This window comes from Dendropsophus ebraccatus, chromosome 4, assembly GCF_027789765.1.
Source record: "Dendropsophus ebraccatus isolate aDenEbr1 chromosome 4, aDenEbr1.pat, whole genome shotgun sequence".
Lineage (NCBI taxonomy): Eukaryota > Metazoa > Chordata > Amphibia > Anura > Hylidae > Dendropsophus > Dendropsophus ebraccatus.
In genome coordinates, this window is record NC_091457.1 from 9819051 (window position 1) to 9835011 (window position 15961).

General features: G+C 46.8%; 1 protein-coding gene across 2 annotated transcripts in view; it reads left to right on the forward strand.

Annotated features, from left to right (window-relative positions):
• Positions 1-15552, forward strand: part of PTPN5 (protein tyrosine phosphatase non-receptor type 5) — a 63413-nt gene extending 47861 nt beyond the window's left edge. For both annotated transcript variants that reach the window (XM_069968062.1, XM_069968063.1), the window contains exons 4-13: positions 3914-4009; positions 5854-6080; positions 6751-6937; positions 7098-7182; positions 7539-7621; positions 8288-8425; positions 10359-10469; positions 11780-11940; positions 12960-13073; positions 14746-15552. In XM_069968062.1, the coding sequence (XP_069824163.1) occupies positions 3914-4009; positions 5854-6080; positions 6751-6937; positions 7098-7182; positions 7539-7621; positions 8288-8425; positions 10359-10469; positions 11780-11940; positions 12960-13073; positions 14746-14839 (1296 nt within the window). In that variant the 3' untranslated portion in view covers positions 14840-15552. The remainder of the gene's footprint in view (positions 1-3913; positions 4010-5853; positions 6081-6750; positions 6938-7097; positions 7183-7538; positions 7622-8287; positions 8426-10358; positions 10470-11779; positions 11941-12959; positions 13074-14745) is intronic.
• Positions 15553-15961: the final 409 nt, after the last annotated feature.

Here is a 15961-nt window from a genome sequence, read left to right on the forward strand (position 1 = left end):
GCAGGGGGCGGCATTATGTCCCCCCTGCTGTCATTTTTGTTAAGTATCACTTAACAAAAATGACAGCGGCCGCTCACCTGTCCCGTCGCCCGCGCTCTCCACATCCTGTCTGGTCCCGCGACGTCACTCTGCAGCTGTCACGGACCTCCAGGCTGTGGTGAGTGCCCGGGGTCGGTGGGGGACGCGCTGGGGTGATCGTCTCGCACGGGGCCGCCCTGCGCGACCCGATCACCCCACTCACTCACCACAGCCTGGAGGTCCGTGACAGCTGCAGGGTGATATAGCGGGACCTGACGGGAAGTGGAGACATCGGAGAGCGCGGGCCGGCTGCGGTGTGGGACAGGTGAGTGGATGGCGGCGGCGGCGGCGGGGGGACGGGGGGATTGTGCGGGGGGTCCGGGGGGATGCCGGCTATCACTCGGGGCGGCCGCCTGAGGTTTGCCTCAGGCGGCAGAAACCCTTGAATCGGCCCTGCGCCCCTATATACTGTATACAGTGCCCAGATAATATATACAGCCCCTATATACTGTATACAGTGCCCAGATAATATATACAGCCCTATAAACTGTATACAGTGCCCAGATAATGCATATAACACCCATATACTGTATACAGTGCCCAGATAATATATACCGCCCCTATATACTGTATACAGTGCCCAGATAATACATACAGCCCCTATATACTGTATACAGTGCCCAGATAATATATACAGCCCCTATATACTGTATACAGTGCCCAGATAATACATACAGCCCCTATATACTGTATACAGTGCTCAGATAATATATACAGCACCTATATACTGTATACAGTGCCCAGATAATATATACAGCCCCCATATACTGTATACAGTGCCCAGATAATACATACAGCCCCCATTTACTGTATACAGTGCCCAGATAATATATACCGCCCCTATATACTGTATACAGTGCCCAGATAATACATACAGCCCCTATATACTGTATACAGTGCCCAGATAATGCATATAGCACCCATATACTGTATACAGTGCCCAGATAATATATACAGCCCCTATATACTGTATACAGTGCCCAGATAATATATACAGCCCCTATATACTGTATACAGTGCCCAGATAATATATACAGCCCCTATATACTGTATACAGTGCCCAGATAATATATACAGCCCCCATATACTGTATACAGTGCCCAGATAATATATACAGCCCCTATATACTGTATACAGTGCCCAGATAATGCATATAGCACCCATATACTGTATACAGTGCCCAGATAATATATACAGCCCCCATATACTGTATACAGTGCCCAGATAATATATACAGCCCCTATATACTGTATACAGTGCCCAGATAATATATACTGCCCCTATATACTGTATACAGTGCTCAGATAATATATACCGCCCCTATATACTGTATACAGTGCCCAGATAATACATACAGCCCCTATATACTGTATACAGTGCCCAGATAATATATACCGCCCCTATATACTGTATACAGTGCCCAGATAATACATACAGCTCCTATATACTGTATACAGTGCCCAGATAATATATACAGCCCCTATATACTGTATACAGTGCCCAGATAATATATACCGCCCCTATATACTGTATACAGTGCCCAGATAATATATACAGCCCCTATATACTGTATACAGTGCTCAGATAATATATACAGTCCCTATATACTGTATACAGTGCTCAGATAATATATACAGCCCCTATATACTGTATACAGTGCCCAGATAATATATACCGCCCCTATATACTGTATACAGTGCTCAGATAATATATACAGTCCCTATATACTGTATACATTGCCCAGATAATATATACCGCCCCTATATACTGTATACAGTGCTCAGATAATACATACAGCCCCCATATACTGTATACATTGCCCAGATAATATATACCGCCCCTATATACTGTATACAGTGCTCAGATAATACATACAGCCCCTATATACTGTATACAGTGCCCAGATAATATATACAGCCCCTATATACTGTATACAGTGCTCAGATAATATATACAGCCCCTATATACTGTATACAGTGCCCAGATAATATATACAGCCCCTATATACTGTATACAGTGCCCAGATAATATATACAGCCCCTATATACTGTATACAGTGCCCAGATAATATATACCGCCCCACTACCAGTGTCACTACAGCCCACTACCACAGTGTCACTACAGCCCACTACCACAGTGTCACTACAGCCCACTACCACAGTGTCACTACAGCCCACTACCACAGTGTCACTACAGCCCACTACCACAGTGTCACTACAGCCCACTACCACAGTGTCACTACAGCCCACTACCACAGTGTCACTACAGCCCACTACCACAGTGTCAGTACAGCCCACTACCACAGTGTCAGTACAGCCCACTACCACAGTGTCACTACAACCCACTACCACAGTGTCACTACAGCCCACTACAACAGTGTCAGTACAGCCCACTACCACAGTGTCAGTACAGCCCACTACCACAGTGTCACTACAACCCACTACCACAGTGTCACTACAGCCCACTACCACAGTGTCAGTACAGCCCACTACCACAGTGTCAGTACAGCCCACTACCACAGTGTCACTGCCCCCAGCACTGCACTTCTGCCCGGTCTTCAGTGAAATGACAGTGATGGATGGCATCAGCTTATTTCCCAGAGTAATTGGGTTTGCGGTGGGTTAGAGGACCGTGGTAGCGGTAACACCGGAGCGTTTCCTTAATGCAATAGCAGCGACGGATTGTAAACCTCCTCATCCTCCAGATGGATCCTAAATGAGACTTTCATACAGACCATCTGGAGCCTGCACGCCGGCCCAGGAGCCGAATATGATCAGGCCCTGAGTCATAGGCTCTGATTAGTGGGATTGATCTGGAGGCGCCCACCCTGTGCCCAGGGTGATGCCATCCGCTGGTCAGCCTGGAGGGGATTATCATACCAGGCTAATATATTCATGAAATGACTCATACAATCTATCTATAGAATGCATTTAAAGGGGAACTCCACTATTAGGGATATAGCTATTTAAAGGGGACATTTATATAAAGGTGAGCATGTTATGAATGTCGGAGTGACTAAGAGAGACTAAGAGTTATAGAGTGAGAGGAGCGGGGTGTCCAGCAGCACAGAGGGTTTCAGGAGGAGTGTGCAGGCCTTGTGGGAGGGTACAGACCGAGAGTGATATAGTAGAAGGAGCGGGGTGTCCAGCAGCACAGAGGATTTCAGGAGGAGTGTGCGGGCCTTGTGGGAGGGTACAGACCGAGAGTGATATAGTAGAAGGAGCGGGGTGTCCAGCAGCACAGAGGGTTTCAGGAGGGGTGTGCGGGCCTTGTGGGAGGGTACAGACCGAGAGTGATATAGTAGAAGGAGCGGGGTGTCCAGCAGCACAGAGGGTTTCAGGAGGAGTGTGCGGGCCTTGTGGGAGGGTACAGACCGAGAGTGATATAGTAGAAGGAGCGGGGTGTCCAGCAGCACAGAGGGTTTCAGGAGGAGTTTGCTGGCCATGTGGGAGGGTACAGACTAAGAGTTATAGAGCGAGAGGAGCGGGATGTCCAGCAGCACAGAGGGTTTCAGGAGGAGTGTGCGGGCATTGTGGGAGGGTACAGACCGAGAGTGATATAGTAGAAGGAGCGGGGTGTCCAGCAGCACAGAGGGTTTCAGGAGGAGTTTGCTGGCCATGTGGGAGGGTACAGACTAAGAGTTATAGAGCGAGAGGAGCGGGATGTCCAGCAGCACAGAGGGTTTCAGGAGGAGTGTGCGGGCATTGTGGGAGGGTACAGACCGAGAGTGATATAGTAGAAGGAGCGGGGTGTCCAGGGAGATAACAGTGGAAGCGATGAGATTGTGATTGTGTAACATCTTCTCTGTGTGACACTATGCATCTTCTTCCTGTAGGATTTGACCACCCTGCAGAGTGGATTGTGGGCGGTGGAGGTGCCCGGCTCTCTCCTGGTGATCGCTTTCTTTGTCGTGGCTCTGGTTGGCACCATGGTACGTAAAGAGATTATGGTGTACTGACCGGATACAGATCAGGTGAAACAAAATATATTCCTGTCAGGCACCTATATACAGTGTATCAGGTTTTAGAGCTCACAGAGCATTGTCTACACTGGATACAGCTGAGAGCAGGGCTAGCTATGTACAATGTATCAGTCTGGAGCTCACAGAGCATTGTCTACACTGGATACTGAGAGCAGGACTAGCTAGGTACAATGTATCAGTCTGGAGCTCACAGAGCATTGTCTACACTGGATACAGCTGAGAGCAGGGCTAGCTATGTACAATGTATCAGTCTGGAGCTCACAGAGCATTGTCTACACTGGATACAGCTGAGAGCAGGACTAGCTATGTACAATGTATCAGTCTGGAGCTCACAGAGCATTGTCTACACTGGATACAACTGAGAGCAGGACTAGCTATGTACAATGTATCAGTCTGGAGGGAGCTCACAAAGCATTGTCTACACTGGATACAGCTGAGAGCAGGACTAGCCATGTACAATGTATCAGTCTGGAGCTCACAGAGCATTGTCGACACTGGATAGAGCTGAGGACAGGACTAGCTATGTACAATGTATCAGTCTGGAGCTCACAGAGCATTGTCTACACTGGATACAGCTGAGAGCAGGACTAGCTATGTACAATGTATCAGTCTGGAGCTCACAGAGCATTGTCTACACTGGATACTGAGAGCAGGACTAGCTATGTACAATGTATCAGTCTGTAGAGCTCACAGAGCATTGTCTACACTGGATACCGCTGAGAGCAGGACTAGCTATGTACAATGTATCAGTCTGGAGCTCACAGAGTATTGTCTACACTGGATACAGCTGAGAGCAGGACTAGCTATGTACAATGTATCAGTCTGGAGCTCACAGAGCATTGTCTACACTGGATACCGCTGAGAGCAGGACTAGCTATGTACAATGTATCAGTCTGGAGCTCACAGAGCATTGTCTACACTGGATACAACTGAGAGCAGGACTAGCTATGTACAATGTATCAGTCTGGAGCTCACAGAGCATTGTCTACACTGGATACAGCTGAGAGCAGGGCTAGCTATGTACAATGTATCAGTCTGGAGCTCACAGAGCATTGTCTACACTGGTTACAGCTGAGAGCAGGACTAGCTATGTACAATGTATCAGTCTGGAGCTCACAGAGCATTGTCTACACTGGATACAGCTGAGAGCAGGACTAGCTATGTACAATGTATCAGTCTGGAGCTCACAGAGCATTATACACTGGATACAGCTGAGAGCAGGACTAGCTATGTACAATGTATCAGGCTGTAGAGCTCACAGAGCATTATACACTGGATACAATTATATCTCTTCTCAGCTGACAGCAGGACTATCAGTATACAGGGTATATAGCCTCTGTATACACCCAGGAATTTTCTCTATCACTGACAACAGAACTTGTATACAGTGATTATACTTTATTAACCCTTCACTGCACATAACATAAGACTCCTGTAAGTGCTCTGTGTGTTTAGAGCAGAACAGAGCAGGTTCCCAGCTGCGGGGAGCGGAGACGAGGACAGGGTGGATTGTGCGGAGCCATTTGTATGTGTTTCCTCCTCCGGCTCTTAGATCCTCTCCGCCAACAATAGGGCTGCCGGCGTCCATGTTCTGTTCCAGAGCGCGGTCTCTTTCCACACTGTTCCACTGCAGCGCTGTCACTAAATGGAATAAAAGTCAGAAGCTACAAGGCTGAGCGCCGAGCACAATAGGGCGGTGCACATAGGAGAGCGCAGAGCACAATAGGGCAGTGCACACAGAGCACAACTCTCTAAACCTCAGCTTGTCCCCTTCCCCCACCTCTGATTCCCAGATATGGTACCTGAAGTCTCACACTGAGCCGGTGCTGTCGGAGGATAGACGCCAGTCGGTCAGCCGCCAGCCCTCCTTCACCTACTCCGAATGGACGGATGACAAGGTGGAGGAATTCCTGGACCTGGACCCCGTGCCCGACACCCCCGTCTTTGACTGTTTGATGGATATTAGAGGGGACACCGACATAGGAACTCTATCCGTGAAACCTGTCGGGCTTCAGGAAAGGTGAGGATCTCTACTTATAGTTCAGGAATAGTGAGTGCAGCTCTGAAGTATAATACACAATCAATCTGTAAATAAAAATGTATCTGATTTAAAAGAAATAATAATAATACACAATCAAGATCTGTAATGTAATGTATGTACACAGTGACCCCACCAGCAGAATAGTGAGTGCAGCTCTGGGGTATAATACAGGATGGAACTCAGGATCAGTACAGGATCGGTAATGTATGTACACAGTGACCCCACCAGCAGAACAGTGAGTGCAGCTCTGGAGTATAATACAGGATGTAACAGTACAGGATCAGTAATGTATGTACACAGTGACCCCACCAGCAGAATAGTGAGTGCAGCTCTGGGGTGTAGTACAGGATGTAACTCAGGATCAGTAATGTAATGTATGTACACAGTGACCCCACCAGCAAAATAGTGAGTGCAGCTCCGGAGTATAATACAGGATGGAACTCAGGATCTGTAATGTAATGTATGTACACAGTGACCTCACCAGCAGAATAGTGAGTGCAGCTCTGGGGTATAATACAGGATGTAACTCAGGATCAGTAATGTAATGTATGTACACAGAGACACTTCCAGCAGAATAGTGAGTGCAGCTCTGGAGTACAGGATGTAACTAAGGATCAGTATGAAGTACAGCATCTATCTGTTTCTACAGGAGGGGTTCCAATGTGTCTCTGACTCTGGACATGTGTACCCCGGGGTGCACTGAGCCCTATGGCCATATCATGTCCCCAAGAGAACAGTCCACTCGAGAATACCTGCAAACCGCCAGCAATGTCCTGACCGCAGAGCAGCTGCATGAGAAGGCCCTGGATTCCTTTGAGCTTCAGAAGGAGTTCTTTGTAAGTCATTGATCATATACAATAAAACTTCCATCTGTTCGGTGGGGTGGGGTTCACGTTACAGGACCCCATAGCAGTGCCCACCAGGTCTCACACTCCCCTTGATGCCCATGGTTCATGTTTTATAGAGATTTGACCATTTAACATTTTGCTTTTCCAGGAAATCCCTATGAACTTTGTTGATCCGAAAGAATATGAAATCCTGGGGCTTGTGCGGAAAAACCGATACAAGACCATCCTCCCAAGTGAGTCCTTGGGGTCATTGCATCTTCACCCGTGACCCCGTGACCCTGTAGCCCTATGCTTTCACCTCGGTTTTAAAGGATGTGTATTATCCGTCTAATGTTACCCATAAACCTTTGCAGCTAGGAGCAGGCTTATTGATAATTGACCGTCACTTATCAGGCAGGTCCATGATGCATCAGAATAGACAGAGAAAGTTCCATAATTCCTGCAGTAACGGATCTACTGCTTAAAGGGAATAGGACTGCTCATCGCTGCCATCTGTCAGCAGTAAGGGGAACTACACTGAAGCGGGAAAGAAGATCTATAAAGCTCAGGCAGGGGGTATACACAGGCACTAACATGTTGTGTTTTGCAGACCCTCACAGCAGAGTGTGCCTTACGTCACCAGACCAGGAGGACGACCCTCTGAGCTCGTACATCAACGCTAACTACATACGGGTGAGCAGAAGATTGGGATCTCCAACAGATTCCACCATGATAGATCCGTTTAGCCTTAGAGCCCCATAACAGTAATAGTTATAGCCTCAGCGCCCCCATAACAGTAATAGTTACAGCCTCAGCGCCCCCATAACAGTAATAGTTACAGCCTCAGCGCCCCCATAACAGTAATAGTTACAGCCTCCGCGCCCCCATAACAGTAATAGTAACAGCCTCAGCGCCCCCATAACAGTAATAGTTACAGCCTTAGAGCTCCCATAACAGTAATAGTAACAGCCTCAGCGCCCCCATAACAGTAATAGTTACAGCCTCAGCGCCCCCATAACAGTAATAGTAACAGCCTCAGCGCCCCATAACAGTAATAGTAACAGCCTCAGCGCCCCCATAACAGTAATAGTTACAGCCTCAGCGCCCCCATAACAGTAATAGTTACAGCCTTAGAGCTCCCATAACAGCAATAGTTACATCCTCAGCGCCCCCATAACAGTAATAGTTACAGCCTCAGCGCCCCTATAACAGTAATAGTTACAGCCTCAGTGCCTCATAACAGTATTAGTTACAGCCTCAGCGCCCCCATAACAGTAATAGTAACAAAGTGTTTCTACCAGTGATAACAACCTGTGCCCCCATAGTATTGGCAGTGACCTCCACTGTTCTGTCTCACAGGGTTATGGAGAAGAAGAAAAAGTTTACATTGCAACTCAGGGACCGACCGTGAACACGGTGGGGGATTTCTGGAAGATGGTGTGGCAGCAGCATTCGCCTATTATAGTCATGATCACCAACATAGAGGAGGTCAATGAGGTGAGTGACACGTATGTAGTAGTAGTAGTAGTAGTGTTGTCGGCTGTCGGGGCCTGGTACAGCTGCTACCACCGTGGCCGCATCCTTATATGTGGTGTCCCACTAAGGGTGTTACTATTGTATACACCCTTCGCAAAAGTCTGTACTTTTTGTGGTCTTATTATGGTGAAAGTAGTATTAAGAGTTGACCACTAGATGTCGCTGTATTATGTATTGGTGTATGGAAGCAGCACAGCTGAAGGATCACAAAGGGTTATTGCAGGGGCGTAACTAGAAATGGCTGGGCCCCATAGCAAACTTTTGATTGGGCCCCCCCCCCCCCTCCGACTGACCACTAAACGGTCAAGTGAAGTCATAACTACATAACTGCTAGCTCTGGTCAGGAGTGCTTGCAGTTAAAGGGACATTTGCAAAACCCAGGAGACCAGCAGGGCCACCCGGTGCTGCAAATGACGACGGCTCAGGGGGCCCAGTGTATTGCAGGAGCAGGCCATGGGGCCCCCTGATGCGGTGGGCCCCATAGCAGCCGCTATGGCTACTATAGTGGTAGTTACGCCCCTGGGTTATTGTGTTTGTATGTACCAGAATCTGTAGACCAGTAGTATTTCTGCTTTCTTCTCTCCTATCACCTCCTCTCTTTTCTCCTGTTGCACTCTTTTCACCCAATCACAGCGCACCCTACACGCTGTAGAGGAAGTCAGTCCCTTGGGTGGGGGAGGAGCAAGAGCTTTCTGTTCGGGACGGTGTGGAGGAAGGACACAACACAGATAGCTCTCCACAGCAGTCTTGTCCAGGCCCTGGCCCTCTGCCAGGTCCCCGAAGTTCAGTCTTAGCCAGTGTCCCGCATGGATAGGACGCAAGACAGCACACTGTTTCCAACCTTCGCACAAGTACCCACACAAAGCACTATGCAGTGTTAAACCTCTTAGAAGAGAACTAGCCAAAAGATAACCTCAAGCCACACCATGGACAAGGAGAGTTCACAGTGCAGGACAATACCCACTATAGAGCCACAGAGCTAGGAACTGATCCGGGTGGAGCAAAGTTGCAGTAAGCCTATGAACTCCATCTCGCTGAGCACATGTCAGCAGGGAACCCTCAGCATTCTGCTCAACCCAGGTTGCAAGGTCTGGGCCCTGTGTCACCCATTAGTACGGTTCGGCCAACGCTAGTGGGCATAAGGTGGTGTGAAGACAAGGGAAAATACACAGGCACAAGTGTTCTTCTTCTTCTACAAGTATTCTATTGTATCCTCCAACGTCCCGGCAGAGCACACTAATACATGGGTTGAGACTCACGGCGTCCTCCTCTCTGCTACTCTACCTCAGCACAACTCTACCAACACAACTATCTCCTACACTGCACAAATCTGGTCGTCCTATGTTCAAATCTGTATTGGAACCTTGTCAAGTGTATATCGAAGCCCTTCTGTATTACCTGCTGCACATTCACAAGTAGTAACCAACTCAATGTTATCTCAGAGTCTGTGATTATTCATCACCACCTGCACAGCATCTACACCGCAACCTTGGGACATTCTCCCCTTTCTGTGGGTGGTGGGTCCTACTATTCAGCAGGGTCATTACACTACTCTGGCTATCCATGACTACATCATCCACATTATCCCAAGGGACCTGGCAGCAACCCGGCAGGACACCGACCACAGGGGAAAAGGGTACAACCGGCCTTATCCACTAAAAGCAGGCGTGCCATCACCCCTGTGTGCCCACCTGGCACTGGCGTCACGAGATAACATAAGGTCCGGCTGTATCTCGGCCATCCACCACCGGAGTGGTGTCACACTACAACACCTAGCAAGTGACCGGCCCTCCCTCCGATATAACACCTCCGGGGGCACACCACATATATCTCTATTATAATGCATCCTCTGTATACCAGCTCCACCCGTATAACCTTAGATTCCTCTCCACAGAAATGCACGGAGTATTGGCCGGAGAAATATGGCGTCTACGAGGAAATAGAGGTGACCGTGAATCACATCATCCAGGAGGACGACTACGTATTACGACTTATGACGCTAAAGGTGAGAAGAGTGGAGCCGTGTTCAGCAATAGCGGACGCCTGCTCCAGCCCAACCTGGGAGGGAAGATCCGTCATCAGGACGAGTGGAGATGATAGACAGAGAGTCTGCACTATAGTGCCCAATAATGACAGCAACAGTACCCAATAATATCATAGTGCCCAATAATATCATAGTGCCCAATAATTACAGCAACAGTACCCAATAATATCATAGTGCTCAATAATATCATAGTGCCCAATAATATCATAGTGCCCAATAATATCATAGTGCCCAATAATTACAGCAACAGTACCCAATAATATCATAGTACCCAATAATATCATAGTGCTCAATAATATCATAGTGCTCAATAATATCATAGTGCCCAATAATATCATAGTGCCCAATAATATCATAGAGCCCAATAATGACAGCCATAGTGTCCAAGAATATCATAGAGCCCAAAAATGACTGCCATAGTGCCCAACAATGGCAGCTATTGACGGCCATAGTGCCCAACAATGGCAGCTATTGTGTCCCATAATAACAGCTATAGTGTCCAATAATGACAGCTATAGAGCCCAATAATGACAGCCATAATGCCCAATAATGACAGCCATAGTGCCCAATAATGACAGCTATAGAGCCCAATAATGGCAGCAACAGTACCCAATAATATCATAGTGCCCAATAATATCATAGTACCTAATAATGAGAGCCAAAGTGCCCAATAATGAGATCCATAGTACCCAATAATGAGATCCATAGTACCCAATAATATCATAGAGCCCAATAATGAGAGCCATAGTGCCCAATAATGAGAGCCATAGTGCCCAATAATATCATAGAGCCCAATAATGACAGCTATAGAGCCCAATAATGGCAGCAACAGTACCCAATAATATCATAGTGCCCAATAATATCATAGTACCCAATAATGAGAGCCAAAGTGCCCAATAATGAGAGCCATAGTGCCCAATAATGAGAGCCATAGTGCCCAATAATATCATAGAGCCCAATAATGATGGCCATAGTGCCCAATAATGGCAGCTATTGTGTCCCATAATGACAGCTATAGAGCCCAATAATGACAGTTATAGTGACCAATAGTGACAGCCATAGTGCCATACCTGCCCCTTCCCCGGACATGCTGCTGTGTGGCCACTCTCTGTAATTCTCTCTACAATTCTAGTGAGCTATATGCTACTACTATAACTAGTAGTCTGCTATCCTCCATATTCTGACACACTATAACCCTATCTAGCATACAATATTTTGACCGTGATGAGAAATTTTCTTTGTGTTTATTAAAATGTTGGCCAATGTTCTAGAATGGAGAGGAAGAGAGGAGTCTGAAGCATTTTTGGTATACATCATGGCCAGACCAGAAGACCCCGGACCAGGCTCCCGCACTTCTCAAGCTGGTGCAGGATGTGGAGGAAGCTGTGAAAAGGGCCAAGAATGATAACGGACCTATAGTTGTACACTGCAGGTGAGATCGGGTTGGTGAGCCCTGGGATCCACCATGATAAGGCCTAGGATCCACCATAACGAGGCCTGGGATCCACCATCATAAAGCCTGGGATTCATCATGATAAGGAAAGGGATTCATCATAATAAGGCCTGAGATTCACTATGATAAGACCCGGGATCCCTTATAATAAGGCCTGGGATTCACCAAGCTAAGGCCTGGGATCCACTATGATGAGGCCTGGGATCCATCATGATGAGGCCTGGGATCCACCATTATAAGGCCTGGGATCCACCATGATGAGGCCTGGGATCCACCATTATAAGGCCTGGGATCCATCATGATAAGGTCTGGAATCCTACATTATATGGCCTGGGATCCACCATAATATGGTCTGGGATCCACCATAACATGCTCTGGGATCCACCATGATAAGGCCTGTGATCCATCATGATAAGGTCTGGGATCCACCATAATATGGCCTGGGATCCACTATAATATGGTCTGGGATCCACCATAATATGGTCTGGGATCCACCATAATTAGGCCTGGTATTTAATAAGATAAGGTCTCGGATCTATCATGATAAGGCCTGGGATCCACTGTAGCTAGGCCTGGGATTTACCATGACAAGGCCTGGGATCTACTTTGGTTAGATCAGGGATCCAAGATGACCTTTTAACCCTCAGTCTTGGTGACGTAATTATATATACACTATGGGGGACATTTATCAAACTGGTGTAAAGTGAAACTTGGCCCAGTTGCCCCTAGCAACCAATCAGATTCACCTTTTATTCCTCACAGACTCTTTGTAAAATGAAAGGTGGAATCTGATTGGTTGCTAGGGGCAACTGAGCCAGTTTCACTTTACACCATGTTTGATAAATCTCCACCTATATCCTTATCCCTAGTCCCTATATAGTAGATCCAGAGCTGTTTAGCAAGTTTTATAGATGTTCTAAAGGGATGACCAAGTGGATTGTCTACAACCTTAAAGGCCATGTGGGGGTGTCCTACCACAGATGTCTTCTGTCTTGCAGTGCGGGGATCGGGAGAACCGGCTGTTTCATTGCCACCACAATTCTGTGTAAGCAGCTGAAGAGCGAGGGTATGGTGGACATCCTGAGGACAACCTGCCAGCTGAGGTTAGACAGGTAAGACAGCGGCCTGGGGGGTTGGGGACTGGGTGCAGTGCAGACCTGGATTAGGCCAGGCTGTATCCCCCTCCCACGGGCAGCAGGTACACTATATCATGCTGGCACTTCCAATAGGGACTCGTTGCCAATGTACAATAATCGGGGATGGGAATGAATCATTGGTTCCACTTATAGCTGCAAAACAGACTGAGCTATTTTTGGAAGCCAAAGATTGAGCCAAGAAAAATAGCAATTAATAAAACTCGGCTCAACGTCTCCGAATATTCCTGTTATTTCCTCCCACAATAGCATCGAAAAACCATCATGCTCCTAGAGGTGGGAGGCAACGTCCAAGAGGTGATGCCTTCCCTCCCATGAGAGCAGAGCATTGTGGTAGACATGATCCCTGAACTGCCCCAATGGCAGAAGCAATGGATGGGGGATAATGGACCGAAAGTGTCCATAGACTTATATAGCCGAAGTGATAGAGGACTGCCCCCTCCCCAGAGACTGAGGATCAGTGACTACATACAGTGCTCACTCCTTGTGTGTATATAATGTTACTATCCTACCATATATATAAGTAGTAGAGGGCTGTCATCTGTCTCTTATGATAATGAGATGACTCTGCTGACCCCTCCCTCTAAAGATAATGAGATGACTGCTGACCCCTCCCTCTAATGATAATGAGATGACTCTGCTGACCCCGCCCTCTAAAGATAATGAGATCCTCTAATGATAATGAGATGACTCTGCTGACCCCGCCCTCTAAAGATAATGAGATCCTCTAATGATAATGAGATGACTCTGCTGACCCCGCCCTCTAAAGATAATGAGATGACTCTGCTAACTCCTCCCTCTAATGATAATAAGATGACTCTGCTCACTCCTCCCTCTACTAATAATGAGATGACTGCTGACCCCTCCCTCTAATGATAGGAGATGACTGCTGACCCTGCCCTCTGATAGGAGATGACTGCTGACACCGCCCTCTAATGATAATGAGATGACTGCTGACCCTGCCCTCTAATGATAATAAGATGACTCTGCTAACTCCTCCCTCTAATGATAATAAGATGACTCTGCTCACTCCTCCCTCTAATGATAATAAGATGACTCTGCTCACTCCTCCCTCTAATGATAATAAGATGACTCTGCTCACTCCTCCCTCTAATGATAATAAGATGACTCTGCTCACTCCTCCCTCTAATGATAATAAGATGACTCTGCTCACTCCTCCCTCTAATGATAATAAGATGACTCTGCTCACTCCTCCCTCTAATGATAATGAGATGACTCTGCTGACCCCTCCCTCTAATGATAGGAGATGACTGCTGACCCTGCCCTCTGATAGGAGATGACTGCTGACACCGCCCTCTAATGATAATGAGATGACTCTGCTGACTTTGCCCTCTAATGATAATGAGATGACTCTGCTAACTCCTCCCTCTAATGATAATAAGATGACTCTGCTGACTTTGCCCTCTAATGATAATGAGATGACTCTGCTAACCCCGCCCTCTAATGCTATGAGATGACTCTGTCAAGCCTGTCCCAGGTTATACAGCAAGGCTTATAAGTATAAACACTGGAATACTGCAGGACATTTGGATATGGATCGTCACATAACATAGACAATAGAAAACCTATAGGTGTTGTCTTACATATCTATCACTCTTTGTTGTTGTAGGGGAGGAATGATCCAGACCAGCGAGCAGTATCAGTTCGTCCACCATGTACTGAGCTTGTTTGTCAAACAGAATTCCAGCACTGTAGAGGAATAACCCCTCGGTTAATTTCAGGAGGGTCTCTGAACCCTGACAGAAAACATTTCTTTTAAAGGAATAAGATCAGCGGTGGCACTTCTCATCTGGCATTTCCTGCCTCGATGACAAGTCAGTAGGATTTTGCCGCCTATGGGACCTGACGGAGGACAAAACGGGATGATCCTCACCAAAAAAAAAAAAAAAGAAATTCCCAGAATTTTTTGTATATAGAAGCAGTCGCATCGGTTTGTATCGAGATTATTATATGAAGATAACTACATTTGTGTTTTTAAGTTTTACTATTTTTCTGGGGGTCCGAATAATAAATTGCTTCTGACTGCAGTGTTGAACGACGTCACGCAGAATCCTGTAACGTATTGATGCCGACAAGTGATTTTTATTTTATTTTTTTTGCCTTTTTTCTGAACTGTTTTTACATTTTTATCTACCGGATACTGTGTCACATGACTCATGAACGCGTCGAGAGAGTTTCATACAGCATTTACGCTTATTACCTCATCAAAACATAACGGTAGGTGGGCGGGGTTTTAACACGGCTCCGCTTTGGAGTTGCGCCTTTAACCCCTCAAGTGCCAGAGGGGTGAGATGTTTAAAGCAGAATATATTATACTTTAAGTTGTTTACAAAAATATTTTTTATGAGCCTTTAAATTTTGTGGGCGGGGCAACGGGGAAGAGGCGGGAACATCTTAGAAGAGACATTGTCACAGTTTAAAGGGGTTGTCCACATGACAAATGATGAGTAATGGAATCATACAGTATAAAAGAAACAAATTGTCTGGTTACGAATATTCTGAATGAAATAAGCGGGGGGAGGTCCTACATGCAGGATCCCCATCTATTAGCCAGAGTAGAAAGCAGCTAGGTGGAACGTCTCTCTTTCTGGAGGACCCGGCACGTCCCTGCATTATTCCTGTTTTTATTAGGTGCCATGTAATTCTTAGTTTCGCCTATGGTGGCGCTGCAGGGAAATTGAACACTTGCTGTAGAGATTAGAGCTGATCGCTGGTGATCGAAAGACAAGGAATTGTTAAATGTGGAGAAGCCCTTTAAGACTGATCTAATGCACATAGCAGGAGATGAAGATGACTTAGTAACATATATATAAGATGTGGTCATG